This window comes from Pleurodeles waltl, chromosome 2_2 (genome assembly GCF_031143425.1).
Source record: "Pleurodeles waltl isolate 20211129_DDA chromosome 2_2, aPleWal1.hap1.20221129, whole genome shotgun sequence".
Taxonomy (NCBI): Eukaryota; Metazoa; Chordata; class Amphibia; order Caudata; family Salamandridae; genus Pleurodeles; species Pleurodeles waltl.
This window is the reverse complement of record NC_090439.1, coordinates 1,125,999,856-1,126,019,836: the sequence shown is the minus strand read 5'-3', so window position 1 is coordinate 1,126,019,836 and position 19,981 is coordinate 1,125,999,856. Positions and strand designations below refer to the sequence as shown.

Genomic DNA, 19,981 nt, shown 5'->3' with positions numbered 1-19,981 from the left:
GTTTCTAATTTTACCTGGGATTTCAGAACAATCCTGCTTGCTCCAATCAAAGTAATGTGGTTAATTCCTTCGCAGCTTCAAACACCCTCAAACACTGAAAATGTGGAAAACATTAGTTCAGAACTACGCAGAGCTTAAGCCGACCCTGACAGCGAGGCCCCTCCTCTGCTCATCTTTCCTGGGGGTGTTTGGATGAGAGCCTGCCTCCTTTTGGGGCGATTGGTGGAGCTGAAATACCTCCTCTTGCATACAGACCTCCACTTGCCTGGCACACTTGTACCCTGATGTGTGCCAGACAAGCTTTTTATGTGAGCTTGTATGCGCTATAACCAATGTTTTATAAAACCTGGCAGAGTTTAAGTAAACAGATAAACTTGTGAATCTCAGAGAAGAAATAGCCTGAAATCCTCAAGTTTTGCAGGCCAGAAGTGAAGGTGCTTCAGGCTGATTCAGAGGTACTTCTGTATAACCCAGAAATACTTCAGTTTGCCCCGGAAGTGCTCCTGGTAGATCCAGTAGTACTTTGTCTTCTTACCAGCTAGAACATTCCCACCCTTTGCCTCCTCCCTCCCGTGACGCGCTTGTGTTAGCGTCATGCGGCTACCTAACGCCTGAACATAACTTTTCTGCTTTATTAAAATCTGTCTTGCCTTTTTATCCTTTGTTATTTTATTGTTTTTGTTCCCTTTCTCTTGTTTGCTGACCTCCGCCCTGACCTCTTGCCCTTTGGCCTTTGCCTCCTTTGCACTGCTCTTGCTGGGGGTAGCCGAGAGAACGCGACGTTATCAGGAACTTGCGGTTGGTGAGTGGGGACTGCCCGTGTTTGCACCCAGCATGTACTGGGCATGGCATGATGCTCTGCTATTGGTTATCCCCGATTATGATGTCACTTCCTATCTGAAAGTTAACACACGAATGCACCACACAGAAGAATGTGACCTGTAACATGCGTTTATTGGTCGAAAGCCAAACAACCTTTTTCGTCAGCATGACCGGTTTCTAAGCTTTTTGCAATAAAGTTCCCAAAAAATGGATATTTAAGTGAAGGATGAAAAGTGCTTTAAAGCTGACAAACTCTGACCCCTCAGTTGCACTTGTGACATGAAAGCTGTTTTGAGTTTGGTGGCTGTTGAGGAAATGACATCATGAGAACGGCAACCAATAGTACCTTGTGTACAAACCTCAGCTGCCGGGTCGTGTTGGCTGTCTTGACCTGTTGAATTGAGAGGGAGTGGTGATTGAACTGTGGATGCGCAGCTGCCCTCTGCTCTGATGGGCATCACAAGGGGCCAGATGGCGGGACCATGTTTTTCAGATTTAAATATAGCTCAGGACGCAAGTGTTCTCTGATTAAAACTAAACACAATATAGGTGTCCACGGAAAAATGATTTGTGTATAACGACCAGTCGTCGCCACTCGAGTCGTCTCCTCGCTGCCCCTCGGGCAGCCTCCGACCTTCTCAAGCCTCCATTTCTTACGTCAGAAGTTGGGCATTTTCTGCATTTTCAACTCCTTCTATGAAAATGGAATTTCTAACGCTGATCCAATGTCACTCTCGCCTCCCCCCCCCCCCCCCCCCCACACCTCTCAGCCTGTCTACATATATGCACACTGTAAGATGCTATTTCCATTGGAGAATGTGGGAGGGGCGGTGATGCACGAGAGGTAAAGCCCTGCGTGTGCCATGAAGCCCCTCCCTCAGCAGGGGTGATAAATAGAATATTACACTCTGCACATCTGAATGTGTGGTTTACGCCAAGCTGGTTTTGCACGAGCGGTAGTTACAAACACAAGTTGTTAACCATAACCAGAACACAAGTGGGTTAAATCAGGGCAGTGAGATACAATCACAATAACTAGGACATGTGACTAGGGCCCTGGTTTTCCTTCTTCTGTAAAGTGATTCTCGATTTGGGTCTGTGAGGAGCTAATAGATGTTCCTTGGGTGGAAGGGACCGCAGCCACCCGAGCCATCAAGTTACTCCGCCGTCTTCACCTGGTACCTGCAGGAATGAGTGTTTCTGTGGCTCGCAGCGTCCTCTGGTGGTTTCTAAACGTTATGAGCCCGATTCACAAACCTATTTGCGTGTGAGTTTTTTTTAAATTTTATTTTAATAAACTTACTGAATTCCTGCTATTCATAAATCTGGACCCATGCAGGGTGTGATTTATGAAAAACCTAAGTGAATCGGGCCTTATGTGTTTGTGCTTAATTGTGTACGTCCTGTCCACCACATCAACAGGTACTGACTGCATGGTGGATGCAAGCAGGCAGAGTGTCATCAAGTGCTTGAGGGTGGGGAGGGGGGCCCTCTGTGCATACGCAGTGTCGCTGTTCAAACACTCCAGTGTTTGTTTTTCCTTAAACTGGGTGACCTGTTGACAGAAGCATAGGTGGGCGCGGCCGACGAGGAGTCACTGCGTGACACAAATTGAGCTCAATGAAATACCACAATACTTCACTAGGGTGTGTGATACCTTCTTCCAACGATTATGAGTTAAGTGTCAAAAGATCGGTTTAGGTAATTTCTTGTGGAAAGAAGGCCCAGAGATCCCTACGATTAGACACAGCATACGTCCTTTAGCTCCAAGATATCCCTTACAGAGAATGTACACTCTAGACATATGGCTGGCTATTAATGTGGTGTGGTAGTTTTTTCGCCAGGCTGGTAAAGTCACCACCGACCTACGGTTGACTAAGATAAACCCTGTGCAGCGGTCAACAAATTCCACATCATACCCCTCATCAACCACACTCATGATGGTGAATGAAGAACTTTTCTCTGTATTGAACACCAAGATTCCCTCAAGGGCGCCCATCCCCTTGGTTTCTGTGTGAGCTAGGACCGTCTTTCCTCAGTTGACCACTACCATATCCCACTGTCTCCGAATTGGTACCACAATGCCGTCCTCACGGTATTATAAGGAATCCATCCTAAAAATACCCTTTTTATTAGAGCCAGAGTTAAAGATTTGATTGGCCAAGAGTCTCTCAGTTCACTTGTACACACAGGTCTCCTCGAATGTTGGTCACCACCAGATCATGGGATGGGCTCTTGGGATCCGGAGCAAAGCTGACTGCGGTTTACGAGTCCAGAGCGACCAGACTGGCCTCTTTCCAGCTGTTTTGAAGGGAAGGAAACCCTCCGCGGCTGGCCAATAGGACCCGAGGGTGCTGCAATCAGGGGAACTGATAGTGGGTGTGAACAGGGGCTTCCTGCCGCTTGTTCCTTCTGCTCCCCGCAGGAACAGCACTTGGTCGGAGAGGATTTCCTGGTCAGATCCTGGCCGCTCTCTTTGCTCAATGGGCTAGGACAGCAGTGCTGCCTTGGCTCGTGCAACCTGGGGTGATGGGAACACTGACCTCTTCAGCTCTGATCTTCTGTGCAGCTGCATGCTTTCACATAAGCCAACAGCAGAAACAAAGGTGTTTCATTTTAAATATGTCTGTGGGCAGACAGACCACATTTTTCCGTTCATATAAAGGATGAGTCAGGAAAATTCTTAGAGTATATGTTAAATTGTTCGGACTTTTGAAATCTTGTAAACCAGAAGAGAGAGAGAGAGAGATAGAGAGATATATATATATATATATATATATATATATATATATATATATATATATATATATATATACATACACACACACAGACATATATATGTATATATATATTAACACCGATGTACTCATCTGAGGTGTTTTGTTCTCTGTGTGAGACTAGCTTTCGGTACACCACTGTAGAATCTGACTCAATATGGAACCAGTGGTGGTTGGTTACTCTAGAACCAGTCTGGGTTGAGCTTATAGTATATGTGCTGAATCTGTGAAAACTAGATCTTTCCATAATCATCTTGGTATCAGCTATGAAATCAGCTGTCATAGATTATGTAGAACATTAGTGATTTTGGAAGTGGCAATTGGAGCGTACTAGAACTTGATATCGTTTAGAAGCAGCTGAAGCATGTAACTCAAAATCCTGACTCCATTGCAGACTTGCAGTGGCAAGTCAAAAAAGAAACTTCGTTCTGTTTATCCTCTGCTCATTCTTCTAAAACGGGACTCAAGACCTCAAATCTTAAAATCCACCTCTAATAAGAAGACCTTCTCATATTCTCTGATCGCACCCCCCCAACCCATCGAACACATTCTCCGTATTATCATCATCCCCTCCATCACTACAGGCAGGTATAGTCCCCTCCTCGCTCAAGAGAGGTCTGATTATTCACCCCTTTAAAGAAACAATTGGTCCACACACATTTTTATACTTCTGCCCAACCAGTCTTGGAAAATATTACTGCCCAATCACTTTCGGAAGAACGGCAGCAATACAGCACCAATCCCAGATAGACCAGGCCCAACCTCCTAAGACTATCTAGCGTGTTCTAGCCTCACTGCATCGTTCGAAGGCGGCCTTCAAGCAAGTCACATTTTCAGCAATCAGATCTTCATTTCAGTCTGTTTGTACACTTACAGCCTTCCATCTAGACCCCTGTGTTTTGCCCCCAGCTTGCTTAAACTTGGGGACCACATCAGGCAGGTTAACCCCTCTGCACCTCAACATTTTACCTGCATGCTCTTTGGCAAAAACTCACTTACATAGGGTATACAGATGTGGCCATTGGGCTAAAAGTACGGGTGGGCAATAAATTCTACTCCAGTGGCACAGTTTTGGCCACGCCATCTTACACATGTAACACAGAGTTCCAGCCAAATCCTGCCAACCGCTGCATCGTGGAGTTTTTTCTTGTGTGCGTCTCGCCAACACTAAGTTCACAGGCAAGATTTGGTGTCCGCTAGCGTGTTTTTTCAGTCACTGGGAGGGCACCCGGGGAGTTTTTCCCCACGCGGGCAGTCACGACTGTTTGCGGTCAGAAAGCTTTCACTCGAGTAGAAAATCTACTTGAGCAGCAGCAAAAAAATTGAGAAGCAGTACCCTCTGGCATATTGCGTGGTGCTGCTCACTCTGATTTTTCAGCATAGAATAAGCACTAAAACCAGCACAAGCAGTGCAACACACCTAATGCCACCCATTTGCAGAACTACACAGACTCTTGCAGTTTTTATGTAAGTCTGTGGAATTCTGCAGAGTGAAACCTCACGATCTCCGCCCACTCCTAGTTGAAATGTTTCTCTAACAAAACAGAATGCGTCTTCACTGGCGACTGGGTAGCCCAGTTCCTAGGTCCGCACTCTCGCCATAGCTTAAATCAAGTGAATGTGCCTTGCTAGTTCAATGGAGATCTGAGTGAACATGAAGCTGGTTCCCATTGTTCACACCAGAGCCTGCCTCAGTTTACTGACAGCTATGGTAGGTCAGTTTAGAAAGTATTTAAATAGGATGTAATTTGGAACTTGTCGCAGTAGCTTGTTGTGGAACCCAAATAAATGTTGAGCGACATGCAGGAGCTTAAACTAGAACTTTGCCAAAGTTGCAGTTTGGAACTAGCCTATAGCCCTTTCTGGTTCTCTAGGCACCAAGTAAAATTAAATAAAACCTCTAAACCAGCACCTACAGAGATCACACTATATAAATATTTTGCCAGGTGTCTTGTTTTAAGACCTGCTTCTCTTACCCCTCTGGTGGTTATTGTCTTGTTGAGGTTGTGCACCCAGCCATGAGCGCATAGGATATGCAGGATCTCAGGATATTTTTGCAATGTTGTTCAACTTATTCCTCCTCATGTTTGCCATGATGCCCTCAGTCTATGGTTGTGCTGCCCTGCATACAGTGTAACTTCAATCACACCCCTCTGTTCACTTCTTGTGTCAAAATGTAGCGCTTAGGATGCCACATTAAGTGGGCGGGAATTTCTCGGGTCTAGACCAGCGCTCTGGATCCCACTGCTTGCCTACAATGGCACCAATTGTGCTGCTTCATCAATACATTCACGTTTAGGACCAAGGTGCTCATGACTCTCCCTGGCGCCTACAACCCCACCTCCTCCTGGCACGATTTCATTTTCCAACATATAGGCCCTCATTAAGACATTGGCAGTACCTTTCTCTAAAATACCGCCATCCGCCAGGGACATAATGAGGGGCATAGTCTCCAATTTCCACCACTCTGGTAGAGTAAATTCGTGAAGATGGAAACGTTCTTTTTGCTCCTCCGTTGCCATGGCAACCCTCTACCTGGCAAACACATCTGTGGCTGGGCACCACAAGACCTGTGGCCAAGTGTCTATAAATAATGCTGCGCGGGGGATGCCAAAAGGGAACTGTCCTTGATGTGGCCACGTGGCTCCCAATTTTGTTTCCATAGTGCTTGGAACATGATCCAGAGGCGGCGGTTTCTGCACGTTGATGCTGACTTGGGGCGCTGTAATTTCTTGGAGTTATTTTAGGGGGCGCCAGGGTCTGGAAAAACAGAAAGTCTATTCATGATCTCCGCGTCATTCCAAGCAGGAAAGTAGTCATTTCCTTCAAACGGTCTTGTGGTGCACGCGCTGTTGCATATGGCACTATGGTGTGCAGTCCTCGCCTTCGTCATATCCCGAAGACGATACAATTATTGTTGTAACAACATTTGCTTCATTTATGCTTTTTCAAAGAATTGTAAACTATTTTTGAAATGTCATTTTCTTATCACCCTGGCGGTAGAATCTTTGCAGCTATTCTTCTTGGCTTTCATGTCCACATTGTTTTTTGGGTTTTACTGAAGCCTCAAATGCCTCAGGACAATCCTAGTTCCCTGTCTCCCCCCTGACAGTTCATACCTCTTCTACCCCACCCAAGACAACCACAGAGCATGTTCGGCGCAGTACAAGAGGTCCCGAGGGAGGCTGAGGTGAGACATTCCTGGTCTCACCTTTCTGACGTGGGTTGGCCCCGACTTCAAGTGCACCATGGCCCGGGGCACCCCTATGAAAGCAGATGTGGTGCATTCCAAGCGTGCTTCCACCATGGGTCTCCAAGCAGTGGTTGCAAATCATCGCTGGCGCTATTTGCGTGAAATACGTATTTTTTTTCTCCTGGGTGTGGTGAGGAAATAGCCCTTCTAGTTGCGCACTCAGTGAGTAGTACGCTGATTCGGTCGTTAGGACTGAAATGAGAGAAGCCATATTGGGTGAGGGTGGTTGCTTGCAGCATGTGCCGGGCACATTTAGGCTTTTTTCCTTCGAGGTTATGGTACCGTCGATACACTGCTACAGGTGCATAGGAAAGCATGCAACTATGGACCAGGAGGGCCGGATCCATGCCAGATTTTCAGGATATTCACATGCAATAAATTAACGTATAATGGATCATCATCATGGAACGTCTCCGGCCCTCCTGGACAGTTGTTGGACTTCTCTGATATACTCTCAATGCCATGAATTCTGAAATACCAAATTGATCAGCAGTCCTCAAATTCTGGTTTAGGCCGAATACTGTTTTCAGCCTGAGGTTTCGGTCACATTGCAGTGGGCCCAGGCAACAGATCAAAGCAGAGAATCACATGGTAGTGGAACTAAGTGCAGGGGAAAGGACAGGACCTGTGAGCTTTGCATGTTGTATTCGAATAGACCAACACTCACTGGCGTTGGCAACAGCAAGGCACCGACTTTAGAGAGTGTAAAGTGTAGAAACATTATCAGTCGCCTATGATGTTGCTCCCTGTCGCTGCTTCCTAAAGTGCCCTGCCCAGCACCAGCCTCCTGTGTGCACATCCGCCTCATGGGCACAACACCATCTTCCAGGGCACGTCTGCAGTCTCTTTGGTACAGTGCACGCATCATAGGAACGAGACCAGCGTCCTGGATACCGCTCCTGTCTTCTAAGCACAGAACCAATCTCAGTGTTCTCCCAGCACACATCAACTCCTTGTGTATGGCACTGACCTCTCGAGACTACCACTGGTCTCCTGTGTCGGGCAAGGGTCCCTCAGTGTTTAACAGAGCCTTCCTTGCTTGCTTCAGGCCTTCCCCGCACAGCACCTGCTTCATGGACACATCATCCTCCCTAACCTAAAGAGGCCATGTGGTGAATGATGTCGCAATACGTCTCAAAACCCAAGCAGCCATCATCTAACAAATCAACATTTTAGATTCTTATTGTTGGTTATTGTTAGACAAGCCGGGCTGGGTAAGGCAAGCACATTTTTAAGTCTCACCTAGGTCAGCACATGGGCTCTCTTACAAGACGTTTTGTTACCCTATAGAGAGCTTAGTGGCTGCCCATTGCTTACCATTGGTTAGCTTCATTGTCACTTTGATCTGCTTGCTTCTTACTCATCTGCTTTCGTAAGCTTCCTTCATCTCTGAGTGCTTGTCCTTGCCCTGGAGCATAGACACATTACTGTGTTCTTTCACTGCTTGCTTTTTGCAAGTGCTCCTTTTTTGTTTTTGTTTAGGCACTGTACACCAGTGTGTGTTTCTCATCTGTCTCCCTCATATACTCCTCTACTCTGTGTTCCTCCCCGTCGCTCCTGCGCACCCTCCATTGTTCACCTGCTTACCTCAGGCCCAAAACCCAATCCTTTATTGTCCATGTGCTCCTCCCAGCCCCTCCCACCCTCGCTCCGTTGTCTGTCTGCTTGTCCACCTGCGCCTCCAAGCCCCGTCTGCCCACCCTCTATTTTCCGGTTGCTTCCCACAGCCCCTCTCTCCCACTCTTGGAACAGTCATTAAAACATTTAGATGATGTTTAATTCTGAGAGAGTCAAGACCCTGCTGAGCCCCCTCCCCGCCTTGCTGAGGCAGAAGGTCCTCTGTCGAAAGTCCTACATTTTCTTTCACCTAGGAAAGAGGAGGGCTCTTTACCCTCCAAATGTTTATGAATCAAACGTTAACATAAAAAAAAAAAAATTCAGAGCACTATATTTAAGTAAATCTGCAGTAGCATAGCGATATATATATAAATATATATCCATACTTATTAATTGCAAAAATCCAGAAGCTGTGTTCAGCTTTTGGAGCTCATTGTGGGAGTAATTTCATCATTGCATTTTGCACCAGGCTGCTCCTGGAAAGGGGCGTTATTAGCTGCAAGAAGCATAGCTCGTGCCTCTAGAAAGAAGCTTTGCGTGTAGCGCTTGGACGCAGGGCAGCGCTCTCGAGTTGCGGGAGTCCTTCAGGCCCCTGTCTCAGAGAACGTGCCTTGGGTGGTGGCAATAAGTGTGCATGGCGAGATCGCGCTTGGAAGTGATGTATGTGGGCGCGCGTGTCACGTGCGTGGACACCTAAGGTTCTGTCCATAGATGGGGCCTGTGAGTACCAGACTAACTCTCCAGCTCTACTCTTTCCAGCCCCGCGAGAAAGGGCGAATGCGCTTCCACAAGCTGCAGAACGTACAGATCGCGCTGGATTACCTGAAACACCGGCAGGTGAGTGCTGTGTCTCTTTAAATGTCCGAGTGTTGCCATGGTGAGAAGTTCATGTGTCTCCTAGACAGCAGTAATAACCTAAACGCATGGTCTTCAAACTTGTAATAATGCCTGGGCGGGATTTCAGTTATGCTGATGTAATCAGAGTAATTTTGGTAATTCTGCGTTACTCTTTTACACGGAATTGGTGATAATCATGCGATCACTCCTGCCCGCGTAATTATGAGTAATCTGGGAAGAAAAAATTCTGCAGCAAGGGCAGATTCAGCGAGTGCCCGCTCAAGCTATCTTTTTGTGTTCTGGTGCATTTAGCGCTATTTCTTACAGCAAAATGCATCCTCGCGTCCGTTTTGGAAGCAAGGGTGCATGTTGTGCTAAGAAATAGCACTAAATGCCAGGAGAAAGTGGGGGTAGAAAATCCTTCCAGGAGAGCACATTTAGCACCATTTCTTAGCGCAGAGTGCATTCTCTTGCCCACTTTGGCAATGCCGACTCAGTTTCTGATCCTTCTGAAGTCAATAAAATACAACCTTTGAACTTTGGTAATACAGCTTTTAGAATTTACTTAAAGGGGGGTTGTGCATATATGGTCTGGAATTGAATGCACTAGACAGATGTACAGGGAATGAGAGGTCTTAAAGTGGAGTCTGGATGGAATATGTAGATGGAATAGCTAGTCAAATGAGCTGTAACTCAGCGAGGGTGGGTCTTAGGATGGCCACCTCCCTCCGGGTCATTACAGATACAGTTCTCAGTTTAGGGATTTCGTTTAACAGCCTGGTGCATTCTGGATGTTGTAGTATTGTTTCCATTGAACGAATTAGACTTCCACACCTGGAATCCGTGATTTGTGGGTGAGAAGGTCAGGACTGGAGACTGTGTCCGTAGTGACCCGGAGTGAGGTGGGCACTGTGGTGGGTCTTTAGTTTCTTCCAAAATTACAGAAGAAAGGGTGCCACTCTGATGTAGGTAAATGCTGAGTATTGCTGGAAGGAGACCTAAGGTGCCCATTATGAGGACCCTGGTAATGCTGAAGGGGCGGGTGACGGGCTTGTAGACTCTGCAGCTCCTGGTTTATTTACCTGGACGCTTTGCCTACCCATGTCCACCTCTCCATGATTAACAGTTGTCTTTGAATGCAGGTCAAGCTGGTCAATATCCGGAACGATGACATCGCCGATGGGAACCCCAAGCTCACTCTGGGCCTTATATGGACCATCATTTTGCACTTCCAGGTGAGGAGCGCAGTGGGTGACACCGTAGGGTGCACGTGGGGATGGGGCTGGGCGCCTTTCATACTGTACAGATGTGAGCGGGTGGGTACCGCCATAAAGTACAGTGAGGAGTACAGTGGGCGCTGTCATGCTGTACATGTGGGCGCGGGGTCAGTACCACCCTTTTGTACAGGGGAGGAGCGGGGGTGGCGCTGCCACACTGCACAGGTGGGAGTGGGTGGGCTCCATCGTACTGTACAGGTGAGGGGTACAGAGCGTGCTGTCACACTGTACATGTGGGCGTGGGCTCAGTACCACCCTATTGTACAGATGAGGAGCGTGGGTGGCGCTGCCACACTCCACAGGTGGGAGTGGAGTGGTCTCCATCACAGTGTGAAGGGGAGGAGCAGGGAAGGCAGCTTCATACTCTACGGGTGAGGAGAGGGTCTGGGCATTGCCAGACTGGACACCTTAGGAGTGGGTGGGCACCGCCATACCACGGAGATGCAGAAAGAGGTGGGCACAGCCACACTGCACAGGTTAATTTTGAACTTATACTAGAAGTAACCTTTCAAGCTGATGGGCAAATCTGAAAATTAAAAGCAATCCAAAAACTAAAACCACAACTGAGAAGACCTTCAACATGCGCACTAATAATCAAACAAAGTTTTGTACAATTGTCAACTGAGGGAAAACATAGGAGGAGTACAGGAGGTGACCACAGTAAACTGACAAAGGGAGTCCCCATGAGTATGGGAAAATTCCTCCACTGGGATCGAGTGTCTGGGGCTCCCTGACTTTTTTATTTTATTTTATTTAAGTCTTCATAATGATGTCACCATTAAGCTCCAACTAGGATACCGCCAACCTCGTGAGCTTATGAGAGACACGTCCCTCTAGGTCATGGGATTCCCAGCCTAGCCAACCAGAGGAAACTAATCATCGGACCAGAAAGCACCTTGAACACATCAAAACTTCAGGAGGTCCCAGAACCCTTTCCCATTCCTCTTTACTTCTCTTTTATCTACTTCTCTAAAGAAAAGGACAGATCTTTTCCATGCATGCCAACTAGGTGCAGGGGTTTGAACTCAACTTCTACAAATTTCCCTCCTTGCGAGTAATATCAGGTAAAACACCAGGCCTCTATGGTGTGGATTGGGGGGAGGAGGCAACCAATTTTCTGAGGCAATATCCCAAACATAATTAAACGGGGGCTCACCTCAATTATAAAGTCCAAGGAATCGGAGATCGTCTAACTCACCGCGGTCCAAAATCTCTCTAGTTTCGGACAGGAGGTGAACATATGAACATCGCCCGCCTCGTAGCAATCACACCGCTTACATTCTGAGGTTGCACTGCATCTTATCTTTGCCAATTTTAGGGGCATCCAGTACGCTCTATGGAGGGTAAAAAAAGAATGATTTCTTCTTAAGGCGGCATATTTAACCACTGAATATAGTGTAGCAAAGGATACTTGCAATAACTGCTCCAGCTCCTCGTCTGGCAGGTATCCACTTCATCCGGAATACAATGGTTGCATCAAGTTCTCCACTGCGCTGAAAAGATACTGGTACCATCTTGCAACTTCCTTCTTTGTGGTCTAGAGTGTCTGTAGATCTAGCTCCATTTGAGTTGGTTCAGGGCCCAGACCCCCCGGCTCTTAAGCCATCCATTCACCTGGAAAATCTTAAAACTGGATATAGTCCCCTCCGTCCTATTGCTTCAGAACTCCCATGTCAACCTTTGTCCATCATTGACTAGCTGACCCCATCTAGTAGCTCCACTTTGTTTTAGAGGAAAAGCTAAACTACCAGTAAACATTCCGGGGTCCCTGGTGAGTCCCAGATAGAAGATAACTTACTACAGTAACCAATGCCTAGGAGGGATCTAATCTCGTACCAACTGATGGCAGCTGCCCGTAAGTACTTCAACCTAACTTTTTTGAAGAATTTCGGCGCCTCACATTTGTAGGAGAAACCATCCATGGGTAAACCTGCCAACATTGCCCTACACATAGCCCCCAATAATGACTTATCTGGTGTCAGTAACAACACCCTAATAGTCTTTAGCTGGTAGGCCCAACAGTAAAGCTGCAAATCAGGAAGCATTGCTGCGGCTTCTCACGGCCAGAGTCTCATGCACCGAGCTAGATGGGGGCTCATGTGTTTGGCTTCCACCGACAAGAGTCCTATGGACCCAGCAGATGGACCCTCAATCTACGCGACTCCTTGTGATCCAGGGGTGATGCAGCTGACGGCATCTATTGATCGCTCTGGTAAACTTCAGGTTTCTTCACACATAGTCCAGGGGAATTTCAGCCACCCCCAAATATACGCTCACACTGTGACTGATATGGAATTGTTTTATGCAAATCCCTGCCACTGGTGACAGTGTGGGCCCTTGGCCCAATCCCTCACACTGGAGCCTGGTGCCTGGGTCTGCGGCTGAAACCTGTGCTTTGTATGTATATATGTATCTGTATTTCTGTAGAGCAAACCTAGGCAAAAGGCAGGTTAGCACTGTACAAAGTCAAAAGCAAGCTTAAAGTGTGTGATTATTAAGAGAGGCAGGTGAGTAGTGGACGACTAATGCACTATGATAAAGTGCTCTTTAAATTGGAGCAGTGTTGAGGCGTACCTGGGGGATACAAGAATGTTGTTCCAGATCCTGGATGCATAGATGGAAAATACCTCCTGCCTTGTTGCTCCTTTAGTACACTCCCCAGTCAGCAGTCTGATGGTGTCCTGGCTGCAGGTGTGCCACGGACCACCAGAGATGGTGAGCTTGCTTGCAAGTTAAGCATGGGGCTGTTCATGCTGGCTTTGCTTGGATTCATAGTACTTTGGCTGAAGCCTGGCCTGGCTGTGATCTGTAATACATGGTCCAATGCCTGAGGTAATTATCTGACAATAGGACCAGTGGCTGCCAATGGGGCCAATGCCCGTCCCTGTTTGAGCCAAGTGGCATGTGGCTGATGTACCTCTCTAGCTCCAGGGCCAATTCCTACCATTGAGACTGATATCTGATGTAAGGTTTGGTCCCTGGCACAGGGGTAAAACCCTGATCTTCAAGGACTAGAACCAATGCCTACCTCTTTTTAATGCTAGGCGCCCGTGACCTGTCCCTCATGCTGCGTACTGGAAGACCCTGGCACATGGTTCAATGCCCAGTCCCGGGATTGAGCCCTTGCACTGGGGTCGATTCCAGATTTTCCTTCTTTCACTGAGCACTGGCCTCACATTACATGAAATGCCATGCTGGCACACGCTGCCATCCTAAAGCCTGCACAAGGAAATGCCGAGGATACAGACAGCTGTGAGAACAGAGAGGCACAGCACAAACTGCAGCTGAAGGGGAAGCTGTTCAGAGCTCAGAAGATCTATTGGGACAGGGTGTGAGTCACTCCGCGTGCCCCTCCTCAGGCCCAGCTATTTATAAAGAGAAAACCCCAGATTCCCAGAGCTGTCCACACCCAGTGAGTCACAGACTCAAACCTGTCATGTGGTGAAATGTCAGCAGTGTGCCCATGAGCAGGGGATGCATAAGGGGTTCCCTCACTGCCCCTTGAAGCGGCTGTGTCACCCCAAAGACGCTTCAAGAACGATAGTCGAAAGTGCTTGTACACTGTATGGAAGCCTATAAAAACTTATAGAAGGTCACCTTGGCAGCTGGCAGGATCCCGGACGACATTGAATCACTTCTGTAGCAATGGACTTGACCACAGGGTATGGGGTATCTACAACCAAGCAAGCCAGTGCTTAATTTGAACATCAAAATGTGCCAGTACCCAAAGCTCTCTTTTGAAACACGCGGCTGCTGTATTTAAATGTGCGAGCACTGAATACTGAGGTAGTGTAATTCGAAAGTCATCTCGGGCCTCTTAAATCCATTTACAGCCACTCCCTGCTCCTGCAGCTCACTCTTGCAGCTTTCTGCTTTTTCCCTTTCTGACACTTTTTCGTTTTTCTCTTCCCCTGCCTTTCCCATATGTGTCTTTTGCTCGCAGTAAATGCCTGATGCAGAAAACTAAGTGCCAGTGCCCACCACCGGAAACCACTGGCTCAAATTTAAGCACTGAAACAACCGCCAGACTTCCTAATTCCTCTTCAAGTGAAGAAGTCTGGTGCAGACAACTAGTGCAACAAGAGCTGAACGTGTTCTGCTTTGTTTTTAAGGGTACTGTTTGATGTAAGTTAGGGATGCTGGTACTATTATATCGTTACAGCCCACTGCTGAGGGCTACACCCTTTAACGGCCCTGACTCCTGAGTTATAGGCCCGAGCCACAGGCAAGAGTCTATAATGAGGGAAGGGGCCTTTAACACCAGCACAGCCTGAGATCAAAGGGCTCTAATGCTATTAAAACATTCCACTTATGGGGTAGAATATTCTAAATTAAATAGGAGACAGAAAGTTAAGCACTGGAATGCTGGAGCAGAATGCAAATATCGGCCATTATTGACCCTGAGCCGCACTTCCCAAAATTCCATAAGTTCTAATATGTCATAGGCCCTGTTAGCAAATGTGTATGTCTGTCTACTTTCTACGCCGTGTTTATTACAGGATACAGGTTAAACCCTTCCACACCCAGGGCCGGCTCTAGGGTGGTGTGACCGGTGCCATCGCACCAGGTGCTGACTTCGGGTGGGGCCGCTATGTTTGCAATAATATGATTTAAAAGCACCTGCTGCAGCATTCCTTGCCTCCAGCAATTTTCAGGCAACAATAAAAATGTCAAGATAACTCTGGTGATTAATTTTCTGCCCGGAGAGAGGTCGGAGTTTTATGGGGCACTGCTAAAGGGTGGTAGTGAGGCCATCCGTGGCAGTGGTGGTCATTAGTGGGGCACCAACAAACATTGTCGCACACAGCACCACCAGCTCTACCCGGTTCACACCTCACTTCTGGGTTATCACATCTGTGATGGATCACCCACATGTAAGTAGACAGAAGTAGACAGGAATGTATTGGTGGTTTATTAATGCGGTTTTGGCTGCTTTGAGAGTTGTATTTGCTATCTTAGAGCACATACGGAATTCCCACGTCTGTTTATTGCATAATGTAGTACATGTTTCGATTGTGTGAACCGTACTGATATTGGAGTCAGGGAAGGGCTGCAATAGTTCATTACCCTGCATAGTTCATTACCCTCACTTAAATTGTGTGTGCTCATTTGTGATTTTAACTGAAGTCTTTTATTTCATTTTTATAAGCCTCTAGTAAACATACATGTACTTATTTGCGCACAAATTTGTAGTGGTGCTGCGAACATGTTCGCAAGTGTGCTTGAAATTTTGAGCCACAAACAAAATCAATGGTACAACAATTTCACAACAAAATGTTGTTAACACATCATTCGCTTTTTAAAACATTTACAACTTTTTTTAAAACTTTTGAGGACTGACAATAGTCACTGCAAATAGAGGAGGTGAAAATCCTAGCCTTCCACTAATACATGAGTACGAGAGAATGGGGATTGGCTTTGAGTAGCACACAAGGGGGTGCGGTATCCAGAGTTTTTTTTCCCTCTTTAGGTTACTTCAAGTCCTAACTATTAAAAATGTACTTGGTCTCTTACAGGGTCAAAATACCAAAAACACTAATGCTCCTCTGCAAAAAATAAATGCCTTGACACCCCTACATAATTCAGTAATATTGCCCCCTGATTTGGTGTGTTCACCGGACACAAGATGCAAAAACTACTCCACCCACCCGCTCCGTGGACTGGCTTGAGAATACTGGGCTCTCACTGGCTAGCCAGGTTGTCACTGAAATCTACGTCGTTTCATGATGCCCATTATAGAGCCCTTCTCATAGAGTCCCACCTCATCTACTTTTTAAAACTGAAGTGGAAATTAACATTCGGCGTTTCCTTCATCGTAAAGATTGATAAAACAGAGACATAAGCAGTGCTTCATTTGAGCCAGTGGTTTCCGGGGCTCAGCGCCAGCATGTAATTGTCACCACCGACACTAATGACAGTCTGCCACATGGTGGCGCTGTTTGTTTCATTTAGAGATAAGCACAACAACAATTGTTAATAAAATATACACTTTGGCCCAGGTTCAAGTAAAGAAAATGGGCCCTTTGGCTGCTGTTTGGTTAGTAAATGCAAGAGTTATCAAGGTTGAATGGTCCCCGGTACCACTGCACCTGCTGCACTGTATTGCGTGCACTGGCATCACGCTCACGTGTGGTACTGGGGTCATTTATGCTACTCCTTTTCCCGTTTTCGACGCTTTTGTTTGACGCAGTATTCCGGGGGGGTTTACTGAACGTAGCCAATGACAGGTAGGTGTTCGTCTTGCAATACCAGCCTACCCACCACCCCTCAATTCAGACCACCCCTATGAAAGTGGGTCTGCCTATACTTTCCGCGCCTGTTTACCGGTCCTCTGCTTCCACCTACTGGCCGCGCGAAGAACTGCCGGCATTCTTTTAAAACCATGCAGCAAAAAGTCACGGATGGCTCTCGTCGCTGGACCCCTCCCAACATTATGTAGTGGTGGTCCCTTAAGTGTGCCCTGAGTATAAAAGGGCTCTGGGTGAGGTGAAATACTGCCTGCTTGTAATGCCATGTGTCGCTCCACGGCAAGTTTGAGTAGGTGCGGCCTCAGTGGGCGCAGTTTGGGCTCTGGCGCCAAATCCCCCCGTTTGCGCACTCAGTGCAGCTGTCGGTGAGTGAGGGTCCGTTTTTGAGGTGGAGACGTCCCCACACTGCGGTGTGTTAGGCCAGGTCATTTCACCCCCGGGCTCGAGAGGGGGGTCTGTGAAGCTCAGGTCCTGTTAGCCCCGCTGGTAGTGGGACGCTGTTCGACTCACCCAGGCTTGGTGATTGCCTCGGAGTGAGGGATATAAGATCATGTCTTCTCGAAGCCCCCTGAGAGTGCCCACGCCGACTCTTCCTCAGGGTGCAGGCTGCGGAGCTCAGCCAGTCAGAGCTCAGAGTCTCAGTGCCAGTAGTAAAAGCTGAGCCTTGCCAGAGCTCTCCCTCCCCGCCTCTCCCCAGAGTGGCTGCCAGGCCTGGTCTCGCCCATCAAGCACTGGTCCTCACTCCCAGCCAGGCTGTGGGGCTCTGCAGAGGGGCACACCCTGCAGGAGAGTTCCCGCCACGAGGATGTCAGTCTCTGCCAGCTCTGCAGTCACCGCCCAGCACGAGCGGCCCGCACAGCCCGAGGGGAGCGTCCTTAACACCCGTTATGTTCTGCTGCTGTGCTTGAAGAATGAGAGTAATAACTGCAGGGCGTGGGCCCGTCTGCGTGACTCACTCGCTGTGCCTTTGATGCCTTTAATAGAGACATTCTAGAAATCTCTGCGGCTACTGAGGCAGCTCTGAGTGTGATCACGTGTACTCTGACTGTGGGAGTCGCTCCTGCTGCCTGACCCTAGCACAGGCCGATGGGGGCTCTACCCTGCCTGACCCTAGCACAGACCGATGGGGGCTCTACCCTGCCTGACCCTAGCACAGACCGATGGGGGCTCTACCCCTGCCTGACCCTAACACAGACCGATGGGGGCTCTACCCTGCCTGACCCTAACAGAGACCGATGGGGGCTCTACCCTGCCTGACCCTAACAGAGACCGATGGGGGCTCTACCCTGCCTGACCCTAGCACAGACCGATGGGGGCTCTACCCTGCCTGACCCTAACACAGACCGATGGGGGGCTCTACCCTGCCTGACCCTAACACAGACCGATGGGGGGGCTCTACCCCTGCCTGACCCTAGCACAGACCGATGGGGGCTCTACCCTGCCTGACCCTAACACAGGCCGATGGGGGCTCTACCCTGCCTGACCCTAGCACAGACCGATGGGGGGGCTCTACCCCTGCCTGACCCTAGCACAGATCGATGGGGGCTCTACCCTGCCTGACCCTAACACAGACCGATGGGGGGGCTCTACCCCTGCCTGACCCTAACACAGACCGATGGGGGCTCTACCCTGCCTGACCCTAACACAGACCGATGGGGGGGCTCTACCCTGCCTGACCCTAACACAGACCGATGGGGGGGCTCTACCCCTGCCTGACCCTAACACAGACCGATGGGGGCTCTACCCTGCCTGACCCTAACACAGACCGATGGGGGGGCTCTACCCCTGCCTGACCCTAACACAGACCGATGGGGGCTCTACCCTGCCTGACCCTAGCACAGACCGATGGGGGCTCTACCCTGCCTGACCCTAGCACAGACCGATGGGGGCTCTACCCTGCCTGACCCTAGCACAGGCCGATGGGGGCTCTACCCTGCCTGACCCTAGCACAGACCGATGGGGGCTCTACCCTGCCTGACCCTAGCACAGACCGATGAGGGCTCTACCCTGCCTGACCCTAACACAGACCGATGGGGGGGCTCTACCCCTGCCTGACCCTAACACAGACCGATGGGGGCTCTACCCTGCCTGACCCTAACACAGACCGATGGGGGCTCTACCCTGCCTGACCCTAACACAGACAGATGGGGGGGGCTCTACCCCTGCCTGACCCTAACACAGACCGATGGGGGGGCTCTACCCCTGCCTGACCCTAACACAGACCGATGGGGGCTCTACCCTGCCTGACCCTAACACAGACCGATGGGGGCTCTACCCTGCCTGACCCTAACACAGACCGATGGGGGGCTCTACCCCTGCCTGACCCTAACACAGACCGATGGGCGGGCTCTACCCCTGCCTGACCCTAACACAGACCGATGGGCGGGCTCTACCCCTGCCTGACCCTAACACAGACCGATGGGGGGGTTCTACCCCTGCCTGACTCTAGCACAGAGTTTTGGTGTCCCTCACGCTCTCGAGCACCAGTACAGATTGCGAGATCACCCTCGCGCTATCTCACTATAGCTCACCGAGACAGCCCCTCCATACCAAGGCTAGCAGAGACCACCCTTGCTCAGGTGCAAGCCCCTCTCTTGCTCCTAGACAGTAGCACTGACGGAGAGACATCTTCCATCCCCGATTCTAACATAAAGTGAGAGCACTCCTCACACTGCCCGACCCTAAGAGAGACTGTAAAATGACAACTTTTCACAACCTGTATGTACGGCCCTGAACTGGGGGGCGCTACTCGTAGAAGATGCGACCCCTGCTTTGTGCTTCGCTACCCCTGGTCCGAGGAGGCCACGGACGCAGGAACAGAGTAAAACTGGGCGAAGGGCCATCACCCCGGCCCTTCCTCCAGCCCCTCATCAGCCACAGGAATCTGTTGAGGGGAACCAGGTGGGACAAGAGGTCAACCTTATAACGTCATCAGAAGTCAAAAGTGGTGTGAAGTCACGTCTGCTGTCCTTGACATTCTGGGAGACTGACGCCCACGAAACAGAAGCCCACCCCCCTTGGCCGAAGACTGCTTCACTTTGAGGGTTTAGGCCAACCCTCCCACAGAGAGGAAGTGAGGGTAAATAACACCTGTAGACAAAGCACTGCTCTCCACTGACCCCCATCTGGAGAATGAAGACCTTATTTTAA

The 19,981-nt window shown here is 49.0% G+C and overlaps 1 protein-coding gene across 11 annotated transcripts in view; it reads left to right on the top strand.

Moving 5' to 3' along the window:
- PLEC (plectin) overlaps positions 1–19,981 on the top strand; it is an 831,873-nt gene that overhangs the window by 683,310 nt on the left and 128,582 nt on the right. For all 11 annotated transcript variants that reach the window (XM_069220980.1, XM_069220972.1, XM_069220979.1 and 8 more), the window contains 2 exons: positions 9,229–9,306; positions 10,449–10,541. In XM_069220980.1, the coding sequence (XP_069077081.1) occupies positions 9,229–9,306; positions 10,449–10,541 (171 nt within the window). The remainder of the gene's footprint in view (positions 1–9,228; positions 9,307–10,448; positions 10,542–19,981) is intronic.